General features: G+C 39.9%; 1 protein-coding gene across 1 annotated transcript; it reads right to left on the bottom strand.

The window, feature by feature from the left end:
- Positions 1-6,526: 6,526 nt before the first annotated feature.
- Positions 6,527-7,964, bottom strand: LOC148768553 (uncharacterized). The gene is made up of 2 exons (XM_088821261.1): positions 6,651-7,964; positions 6,527-6,565 (listed from the first exon to the last, which is right to left on the bottom strand). Exons 1-2 carry the CDS (start codon positions 7,962-7,964, stop codon positions 6,527-6,529), a joined length of 1,353 nt encoding a protein of 450 aa, XP_088677387.1.
- Between the last annotated feature and the right edge of the window lie 4,126 nt (positions 7,965-12,090).

Below are 12,090 nucleotides of genomic sequence, written 5' to 3'. Positions count from 1 at the left end.
TTTAAAAATACTTAATTTCTGCGTAGAGATAGTGATTTGTCCAACATACCTCCCTTACCTCCTATACCTTCTCAGACGCAAGGTAGATGTACTAGAAGACGCTTCGGCACTGCCGAATTAGAGGATGTCTCGAGATAGACGAGAGAGGGGAATTATTATGCATCTATGTCTCAGGTATCTCCTGCTGAAGATGTTGCGGTCCATTCGCTTCTCATACCCCCTTTTATGGGCATGTTCCTATGCATGAAGGTATGGATGATTTATCTGGTACACATGGATTTAGGGATATGCTCGGTGTGTCTACATCTCAGGTACCCTACATATAGATTTAGTTGGCACATATACGACTGATTAGTTCCAGATATGCCATGGTCCGATTCTCTAGCTACCCCATATCCTCCTGCTATTGATACTCAGTTCACTTCATAGGGTCCACATTTGGAGATCAGCTTGGGATACTCAAATCCCCAAGAGCGGGCTCGACCACAGTTTAATGTTTCCCCTGTTCCATATCCAGTGGATGACACCGAATTGGTTGATGACGTACCAGTAGAGTGTGACATTCGCTGAGATGGTAGGCAGCGGAGGATTAGACGACCACCTGCATGTGGGACTGGTGGACATAGACAGTGACTTTTTATGACCTTTTATTTTATTGAACTTCTTTTGTTATTGTTTTTGTGACACCCCCTAGTATTCGTATAGCAAACCGAGAGGGTTTGCCATGCACGGAAGCTTTAAAGGTATTAATTAAGTAATAGGGTATGTGGGTAGACTCCAAGGGGTTTAGTGAACCGATTATGCCTTATTATTATTTTCTTTGAGACCTAGAATTTGAAGACGGAGTCGGCTTCGGAAAATGTTTCGGCGGGATGACTTAGTGGAATGGTGGAGTATACGTCTAATTACCCAATGATTACGTAATATAGACTTTTAAGTGGTGTCACCTTGATAAAACATAGAAAAAGGTTAAAGTCCATAATTAAAACTACATATTAATAAATGGACCATAGTTTAACAAAAAGGGGCCCACATTCGGAGAACTTAGTCTCCTTTACCACGGATAATAATACACATGAGCTACTATAGAAATAGTAATTGTCCTAAGGACAATGTACAAAAAAGATAGCACTACAAGCATTATAAGTAGATCCTGCATACGAACCAAAAACCCGGAATCGGCCTCTCGAAACGTCGACTAGTCCAATCCGGTGGAGTGAGTAGTACTAGTACCTGCAAACGGAGAATATCTATATGAGCTAACAAAGCTCAGTAAGGTTATCGAAAGATACCAAGAATTTAAAATATAGTCATACTACATATACTATATAATAATAGCACAAGCACCACAACAATTAACATAATTTACATTTATAGTACATAAAATTCATTAACTATAGAAACATAAGAATTCTTCTTTTTATCGGATCCGATGAGAAATCAACTTCTTTACTTAGAACACGAGAAAATTATTCTGAGCCCGTTTTGGTGGAATCAAACCACCCAACTGTAGTATCTATGGTTGGAATACCGGCCCCCCGTATCCTTTCTCATCTTGTCTAAGTATTTCATTAATTCCCCAATTTATTTTATTTAATTACACAAATGGCACGGCTGAAGTACTTAGAATCTCGATTGAGTACATAAAGGTATAAATATTCCACAATAACCCATAAGAAATATAAAAGCCACAAAACATCACAAATATCAATCAAGTGACCATTAAACACATGTTTCACATAAACTTGGCTTTTATCGAAAAGCACATTAAAGCATACTTACCCAAAATAATACTCAAAACATTCAAAACCAATCTTATTGCTAATTGATTCTAGGATTTAAGGGAAAACATGCTAGTTTAGGAGGTTTCGGTTATTCAGCACAACACCCCTGAACTTCTGAAATTTACAGTTCTGCCCTCTAAAGTTTAAAACTCACACATGCAATATGATCTAAAGTTCAAAAATTCATACTTTCACAAAATCAACCCTTAACTTAACTGAAATTCAAATTAATGCAGAAAACTCAGTTAGAATGATTTGATGCCGAATTTCCAGAAATTACATAACTCACCCTAGATTCTCTAGATCTATACATGCAAGACCTCTAGAAATTCAAAATTTCCATTTTCTAGTAAAAACCCCTTTAAAACTGAATATTTTCCTTTTACTAAATGCTGGAAAACAGACCTGGAGTTCTAATTGAACCCAATTTCTCGAAAATTACAGATTTACCCCAAAACTCTTTCAAATTACACATGCAACAACACTATAATTTCAAAATCCACTTTTCATGAAAAATCCCCAAAAATCCAAAATCTTTATTCAAAATATGCAGAAAACGAAGTTAAAATTTTAATTTATGCAACAACTTTTAAAATTCCATTTTCCACCCCAAAACTTTTAGATCCATACATGCAAGGCCACTAGGAGTTCACAAATTTCTTTTTCCTTAAAAAATTTTCTAAATCTGGAATTTCAGTTCAATAAATGCTAAAAATTATTTTTGAAAACTTATATGAGACTGACTCCTCACAAATTGCAGATCTGGCCCGAAAATATGCCGATTTACACATGCAACCCCAAAACTTTTCCCAATTTAAATTTCTTCACAACTTTCGAAATGACTGAAAATTCTTTGAAGGTAATCAACTCAAATCTACCATTTAAGACCTCTGATCATACATGCAATAACATAAATCATAAGAACTAACAAAAAGAAACAAATAAATGCAAGAATCAACACAAACAAGAATTAGGGGTGTCTTTTAATTAATTTCGAAATTTTATCCTTAATACTTGATACCTCCATTTGCAGCAAGGATTTCGATTCCTTACCTTAAAAACAGAAAGGAAAAAAGGCTAGATGAAAAAAAGGGGAAGGTTCTTGGGAGCCTTCAAAGAAAAACCGAAAGTTAGAGGGGGAAAAGAACGAAGAAGAAAGAAGAGGTGGAAGAACTTTGAATGGCAGCTTCTTACCTTCTTCAAGCTTGAAGATTCAGCCAAGCTACCTTAATGTGGAAGGACACGGTGTAGATTTCAAGGTGAGAAGTGTTCTCATTAGTGAAGGGGCACCATGTATTTATAGTGTTCTTGGAAAATTCGAGAGCAAGGGTGAGATAGGGAATTCTCATTGTTGGTTTGAGAAATATCTTGTTGATTTGGAGGTGGTTCGAGATTTGGTGGAGCTGCTATCAATGGTGGTTTCGGTGGTTTGAAGGAGGAAAGAACAATGAAGAAGGAGAGGGGTTTAGGTGCAGCCGAAATGAGGGGGGGAGAGAAGGACTCTTGACCTTCTAATTAAGCATGCTAGAGATGGAGTGTAAGATTGGGTTAATAGGGGTTAGGCTAGGCTTAGGATAATCATTTATTTAATTTCTAATTATTTAATAATCCACCCCTAATTGCACACACACACATACACGGCACACACATACATATATTCATATATATATTATATATTATGATAATTCCTAATATGCATGCATAATTACCGAAACACATAGGCACATAAGGTCACGTAATAAATTTGATATCTAATAATTCGGATATCAATAATTCACGTATAGCCCTATTATTGGAAAAATCTAGCATTTACGTGACTAGAGGTTTTATTATCGTGTTTTGAACACGTGGGGTGTTACAATCTTCCCCCCTTTAAAAAATTTTGTCCCCAAAATTTGTTACCTGTCCCGAATAATTCGGGATAGAGACTTCTCATTTCTGATTCGCGTTCCCATGTAGCTTCTTCGGGTGTGTGGTTGTGCCACTGCACTTTGACTAGGTGAATCTCGCGGTTTCGGAGTGTCTTGGTTTTGGAGTCGAGAATTCGGAGGGGTCTTTCTTCGTATGAAAGGTTTGGGTTCAGCTCAATAGGTTCGGCCTTGAGAACGTGTTCGGGGCTGGGAATGTATTTACGAAGCATGGAGACGTGGAATACGTTATGGATTCGGGATAGGTTAGGTGGAAGTGCTAGACGGTAAGCGCGACTGCCTATTCTTTCGAGTATTTCGAACGGTCCGATATATCGCGGAGATAGTTTGCCTCGGTTTCCGAATCGCAAAATTCCTTTAAAAGGGGCTACTTTTAGGAATACTAAACTTCCGACTTCGAATTCCAAATCTCGCCTCCTATTATTAGCGTAGCTTTGTTGTCGGTTTTGGGCGACTCGCATATTCTCTCGGATTTCTCGAACTAGATTCACCGTTTGTTGGACTAAGTCGGGTCCGAGAAGTTTTCTCTCTCCAACTTCATCCCAGTAAAGGGGAGATCTGCACTTGCGTCCATAAAGTGCTTCGTATGGCGCCATTCCGATTGATGATTGGAAGCTATTATTATACGCGAATTCGATCAACGGTAGTCGAGATTCCCAGTTGCCTCCAAAGTCGAGTATACAGGCTCGAAGTAGATCCTCTAGGGTTTTGATCGTACGTTCCGACTGGCCATCGGTCTGGGGATGAAAGGCAGTACTGAACGATAATTTGGTTCCAAGAGTTCCTTGCAAACTTTTCCAGAATCTTGAGGTGAATCGTGGGTCTCGATCCGAAATAATAGCTGTCGGAATTCCATGGAGTCGGACGATTTCTCGCATATAGAGTTCGGCGAGTTTATCTAGGCTAAACGTCTTGCGGATTGGAAGAAAATGGGCCGATTTGGTTAGCCGGTCGATGATTACCCAAATAGAGTCGGATCCGCGCTGGGTCCTGGGGAATCCTTGAACAAAGTCCATCGTTATCACTTCCCACTTCCATTCGGGAATTAGCTTTGGTTGAAGTAATCCTCCGGGTCGTTGGTGTTCAGTCTTGATTTGTTGGCAGGTGAGGCATTGGGCAACGAATCGAGCTACATCATTCTTCATTCTCGGCCACCAATATAGTTTCTTCAAGTCTTGGTACATTTTGGTTGATCCGGGATGACATGTATATGTGGTCTGATGCGCCTCGGCTAATATGAGTCGTTTAGTTTCGGCATCGTCGGGAATGCAAGTGCGGTTTTGGAATAGGAGCAATCCGTCTTTGGAAATTCGGAAATTAGGGTTTGCTTCGAGATTTGTGCGAATTTTCTGAAGTTGGGGGTCCTGATCTTGAGCTGTCCTTACGTGGTCTCGGAAATTTGATTCAACCACTAGGGCGTTCATTGACTTCCGACTAAGTGCATCAGCCACGACATTCGCCTTCCCGGGGTGGTATAAGAATTCGCAGTCATAGTCTTTAACCAGATCGAGCCATCTTCGCTGCCTCATGTTTAGTTCCTTCTGCGTGAAGAAATACTTCAGGCTTTTGTGGTCGGTGTAAACGGTGCACTTATCGCCGTATAGGTAGTGACGCCAGATCTTAAGTGCAAAGACTACTGCTGCGAGCTCCAGATCGTGAGTTGGGTAATTCTTCTCGTATTCCTTGAGCTGTCGGGACGCGTAAGCTATCACTCTTCCGTTTTGCATAAGTACGGCACCTAGTCCAAGTTTGGATGCGTCGCTATAAATCACAAATCCTCCGGATCCTTCTGGTAGTGAAAGAATTGGAGCGGTGGTCAAACGCTTCTTTAGTTCTTGGAAACTAGCCTCGCGGTCTGGGGTCCATCGATAAGTGACTCCTTTCTTCGTGAGTTGAGTGAGGGGCGATGCGATTTTTGAAAAATCTTGAACGAATTTGCGATAGTATCCGGCTAAACCAAGGAAACTTCGTATTTCCCTTACGTTCTTTGGAGTAGGCCAAGTTGAGATTGCTTCTATTTTGCCGGGGTCGACAGAAAGTCCTTCGGCAGAGATGATGTGGCCAAGGAAAGTGACTCGGGATAGCCAAAATTCACATTTACTGAACTTGGCGTAGAGCTGATGATCTCGGAGTGTTTGGAGTACTATTCGTAATTGAGAGGCATGTTCTTCTTGGGTCTTGGAGTATATAAGAATATCATCGATAAAGACGATGACAAACTTGTCGAGATACTGATGAAAAACTCGATTCATAAGGTCCATGAAAGCGGCTGGTGCGTTGGTTAACCCAAACGGCATTACTATGAATTCATAATGGCCGTATCGTGTTCAGAAGGCAGTCTTTGGAATATCGGTGTCTTTGATCTTAAGCTGGTGGTATCCTGACCGAAGGTCGATTTTGGAGAAGACGGATGACCCTTGGAGTTGGTCAAAGAGATCGTCGATGCGGGGTAGAGGATATTTATTCTTTATGTCACCTTATTCAGCTCTCGATAGTCGATGCAAAGGCGGAAAGATCCGTCTTTCTTCTTAACGAATAGTACCGGGGCTCCCCATGGAGAGTGACTGGGGCGGATGTAACCCTTATCAAGTAATTCTTGAACTTGATTCTTCAATTCTTTGAGTTCCACAGGAGCCATGCGGTACGGAGCTTTTGAGATTGGTTCTGTTCCCGGAATAAGATGAATTTCGAATTCGATTTCGCGATCGGGCGGTAGCCCGGGTAGGTCATCGGGGAAAACGTCGGGAAATTCTTGGACGACGGGAAGTTCGGACATCACCGGTTGAGGTTTTGAGCTGGTCTCCAGAAGGTCGACTAGGAAGCCGAAATGTCCTTTGTTGATGAGCTTGGTGGCTTTGATTGCGGATATTATGGGAATTAGAGTCTCGGCGTCGCTTTGAAATTCTAAGAAGGTGTGATTTGGAAGAAAAAAGTTTACGGTCTTTAAGGCGCAGTTGATTTGGGCGTTGAATTTGGTCAACCAATCCATTCCCATTATGAGGTCAAAATTTTCGATTGCCAGTACGATGAGATCGAACCCCATGGGTTGGGATTTGATTTGAATAGGGCAATCCTTCACTATTTTGTCGGTGATCATTTCTTCGCCCGAGGGCATAGAGATGCGATATTCGTGGCTTACTCGAGTTGGTACTAATCCAAGACGTACGCACACATTGGTGGAAATAAAGGAGTGTGTAGAACCAGAATCAATCAAAGTATACACGGGTTCTCCAAGAATAAGGACGGTACCTGCGATCATCGTCGGATCTTGACGTACTTGCTCTCGGGTTATGGCAAACGCGCGGCCGGGGACTCGAGTTTGAGCGCTGGGGCAGTCTCTCGCCTTATGGCCTGGCTTTTTGCATCGAAAACACAATTCGGTGTCCTTTACGCAGATTCCAAAGTGAGCCTTTCCGCAGTTCGAGCAAGTTGGCTTGGTCGTCGGTGCTACTGGTTTAGGGCTTGGACTCTGGACCTTCTTTCCTTTGAATTTATGATTCCCAAAGTTGGCCTTCTTCCATGGTCGTGGTGTGGGTGGTTGGGATCGCTTCCCTTGCTGAATTTCATTTTCGTCTTGAGCAGCCGTCAGTGCCTTGTCCACCATTTGGCGAAAAGTAGTGGCGTCGGACATGCAGATGTCCCTTCGAATTTCAGGTTGTAAACCCCTTGTGAAGTGATTTTTCTTTTCCTCAACGTCCTTGGCGATGAATGGGGCGTACAGGCATCCTCGCTCGAATAAACGAACGTATTCGGTCATGGTAAGATCTCCTTGGCGGAGCTCCAAGAATTCCTTGAGTTTGTTGGCCCGGACGTCCTTGGAAAAGTATTTCTCCAAGAACTGAACCTTGAATGCTTCCCATGACAAGTTCTCGAGTTCAACACCTTCCTTAGCTCCTTCCCACCAGTTCCGGGCTTCGTTGCGAAGTAAAAAGAGGGCACAGTGCACTCGTTCACGGTCATCCATTTGCATGTAATCAAAGATCACCTCCAAGGATTTGATCCATTCTTCGGCTACGACCGGGTCGGGATCACCGTGGAATTCAGAGGGCTTCATACGGAGGAAACGTTCGTATAGGCTTTGGGGGTTTGGCTGAGGCGTAGGTGGGGTGCGTTGGATTTGAAGGAGTTGTTGGATCTGGTCATGATGATTTTGCGCTTGTTCGCGGATGAGGTTTGAGAGACCGAGAATAATGTTAGCGGTGTCCGGAAGATTATTGGCGGTGGCGGTGTTCCGAGATGGTCTTCCTGTCATGTCTTAGTGTGTGTGTTGCAAAAATAATGTTTTTAGAACAACAGAAGATAATATAAAACACAAGTAAGCACATATTTACCGGACCGACTGAGTCTTTCTCGCTTCGAGGATTCCGGATTCCGGTTCGATGCTCGTATAAAGTTTCTACAAACTTTGCTCTGATACCATGTCTGTGACACCCCCTAGTATTCGTATAGCAAACCTAGAGGGTTTGCCATGCACGGAAGCTTTAAAGGTATTAATTAAGTAATAGGGTATGTGGGTAGACTCCAAGGGGTTTAGTGAACCGATTATGCCTTATTATTATTTTCTTTGAGACCTAGAATTTGAAGACGGAGTCGGCTTCGGAAAATGTTTCGGCGGGATGACTTAGTGGAATGGTGGAGTATACGTCTAATTACCCAATGATTACGTAATATAGACTTTTAAGTGGTGTCACCTTGATAAAACATAGAAAAAGGTTAAAGTCCATAATTAAAACTACATATTAATAAATGGACCATAGTTTAACAAAAAGGGGCCCACATTCGGAGAACTTAGTCTCCTTTACCACGGATAATAATACACATGAGCTACTATAGAAATAGTAATTGTCCTAAGGACAATGTACAAAAAAGATAGCACTACAAGCATTATAAGTAGATCCTCCATACGAACCAAAAACCCGGAATCGGCCTCTCGAAACGTCGACTAGTCCAATCCGGTGGAGTGAGTAGTACTAGTACCTGCAAACGGAGAATATCTATATGAGCTAACAAAGCTCAGTAAGGTTATCGAAAGATACCAAGAATTTAAAATATAGTCATACTACATATACTATATAATAATAGCACAAGCACCACAACAATTAACATAATTTACATTTATAGTACATAAAATTCATTAACTATAGAAACATAAGAATTCTTCTTTTTATCGGATCCGATGAGAAATCAACTTCTTTACTTAGAACACGAGAAAATTATTCTGAGCCCGTTTTGGTGGAATCAAACCACCCAACTGTAGTATCTATGGTTGGAATACCGGCCCCCCGTATCCTTTCTCATCTTGTCTAAGTATTTCATTAATTCCCCAATTTATTTTATTTAATTACACAAATGGCACGGCTGAAGTACTTAGAATCTCGATTGAGTACATAAAGGTATAAATATTCCACAATAACCCATAAGAAATATAAAAGCCACAAAACATCACAATATCAATCAAGTGACCATTAAACACATGTTTCACATAAACTTGGCTTTTATCGAAAAGCACATTAAAGCATACTTACCCAAAATAATACTCAAAACATTCAAAACCAATCTTATTGCTAATTGATTCTAGGATTTAAGGGAAAACATGCTAGTTTAGGAGGTTTCGGTTATTCAGCACAACACCCCTGAACTTCTGAAATTTACAGTTATGCCCTCTAAAGTTTAAAACTCACACATGCAATATGATCTAAAGTTCAAAAATTCATACTTTCACAAAATCAACCCTTAACTTAACTGAAATTCAAATTAATGCAGAAAACTCAGTTAGAATGATTTGATGCCGAATTTCCAGAAATTACATAACTCACCCTAGATTCTCTAGATCTATACATGCAAGACCTCTAGAAATTCAAAATTTCCATTTTCTAGTAAAAACCCCTTTAAAACTGAATATTTTCCTTTTACTAAATGCTGGAAAACAGACCTGGAGTTCTAATTGAACCCAATTTCTCGAAAATTACAGATTTACCCCAAAACTCTTTCAAATTACACATGCAACAACACTATAATTTCAAAATCCACTTTTCATGAAAAATCCCCAAAAATCCAAAATCTTTATTCAAAATATGCAGAAAACGAAGTTAAAATTTTAATTTATGCAACAACTTTGAAAATTCCATTTTCCACCCCAAAACTTTTAGATCCATACATGCAAGGCCACTAGGAGTTCACAAATTTCTTTTTCCTTAAAAATTTTTCTAAATCTGGAATTTCAGTTCAATAAATGCTAAAAATTATTTTTGAAAACTTATATGAGACTGACTCCTCACAAATTGCAGATCTGGCCCGAAAATATGCCGATTTACACATGCAACCCCAAAACTTTTCCCAATTTAAATTTCTTCACAACTTTCGAAATGACTGAAAATTCTTTGAAGGTAATCAACTCAAATCTACCATTTAAGACCTCTGATCATACATGCAATAACATAAATCATAAGAACTAACAAAAAGAAACAAATAAATGCAAGAATCAACACAAACAAGAATTAGGGGTGTCTTTTAATTAATTTCGAAATTTTATCCTTAATACTCGATACCTCCATTTGCAGCAAGGATTTCGATTCCTTACCTTAAAAACAGAAAGGAAAAAAGGCTAGATGAAAAAAAGGGGAAGGTTCTTGGGAGCCTTCAAAGAAAAACCGAAAGTTAGAGGGGGAAAAGAACGAAGAAGAAAGAAGAGGTGGAAGAACTTTGAATGGCAGCTTCTTACCTTCTTCAAGCTTGAAGATTCAGCCAAGCTACCTTAATGTGGAAGGACACGGTGTAGATTTCAAGGTGAGAAGTGTTCTCATTAGTGAAGGGGCACCATGTATTTATAGTGTTCTTGGAAAATTCGAGAGCAAGGGTGAGATAGGGAATTCTCATTGTTGGTTTGAGAAATATCTTGTTGATTTGGAGGTGGTTCGAGATTTGGTGGAGCTGCTATCAATGGTGGTTTCGGTGGTTTGAAGGAGGAAAGAACAATGAAGAAGGAGAGGGGTTTAGGTGCAGCCGAAATGAGGGGGGGAGAGAAAGACTCTTGACCTTCTAATTAAGCATGCTAGAGATGGAGTGTAGGATTGGGTTAACAGGGGTTAGGCTAGGCTTAGGATAATCATTTATTTAATTTCTAATTATTTAATAATCCACCCCTAATTGCACACACACACATACACGGCACACACATACATATATTCATATATATATTATATATTATGATAATTCCTAATATGCATGCATAATTACCGAAACACATAGGCACATAAGGTCACGTAATAAATTTGATATCTAATAATTCGGATATCAATAATTCACGTATAGCCCTATTATTGGAAAAATCTAGCATTTACGTGACTAGAGGTTTTATTATCGTGTTTTGAACACGTGGGGTGTTACAATCTTCCCCCCTTTAAAAAATTTTGTCCCCAAAATTTGTTACCTGTCCCGAATAATTCGGGATAGAGACTTCTCATTTCTGATTCGCGTTCCCATGTAGCTTCTTCGGGTGTGTGGTTGTGCCACTGCACTTTGACTAGGTGAATCTCGCGGTTTCGGAGTGTCTTGGTTTCGGAGTCGAGAATTCGGAGGGGTCTTTCTTCGTATGAAAGGTTTGGGTTCAGCTCAATAGGTTCGGCCTTGAGAACGTGTTCGGGGCTGGGAATGTATTTACGAAGCATGGAGACGTGGAATAGGGTGGACTCTAGCTCAAACTCAAATAGACTTGGTTTCTTGGAATTGGACATATAGACTGTTTGTCGGGGCAGATCTAGTGTTTGGTACTTATGACGAAAACCCGCATTTAACCATGGCCCGGATTCAGATCTGCTTTTTACCTCAAAACTGATACCACCCTGGAGTGAGATTGGAGAATCCAACTGAACTCTCCATGTGTTTGAGTGGACCGAGGAAAAAACGAATTAGCCCTCATATTTCCAAATCCATTCTTCTTTCCTCTTTGTTCCATCACGAACTAGTTTATGTGATGGGAGATGATTTTTTTCACATCCCACAACTTATTGGACGAGCGACGGCAACACAAAATCATTTCTTTTTGGAATTATATTCACGTGTTTGTTTATTATGATTCATCTTTTTAAATCTTTTATTTCTTTTTGAAATTACTTTTACTTGTTCATTTATTCTGATTCAATCTTTCTAAATTGCATATACATGTAAGTAGATGGGTTTCTTCTTCCTTTTATTCATTTACTTCAATGTTCTCATAATTTTTGTGTAGGTGATCATTTTTCATCACATTGATAATCCACTGTTGACTTTATAAATAGTAACTTTAAGGAACAAAACCAACATTTGCTCTTGCATACACTATTTTCATCTGTATAAGGTTACGATCTTATTTTGTTTTGCAGAAGCTTTATTTTAGTACA

This window comes from Erythranthe guttata, chromosome 8 (genome assembly GCF_056151865.1).
Source record: "Erythranthe guttata isolate IM_541 chromosome 8, IM_541, whole genome shotgun sequence".
Taxonomy (NCBI): Eukaryota; Viridiplantae; Streptophyta; class Magnoliopsida; order Lamiales; family Phrymaceae; genus Erythranthe; species Erythranthe guttata.
This window is presented reverse-complemented; position numbering and strand designations above follow the sequence as displayed.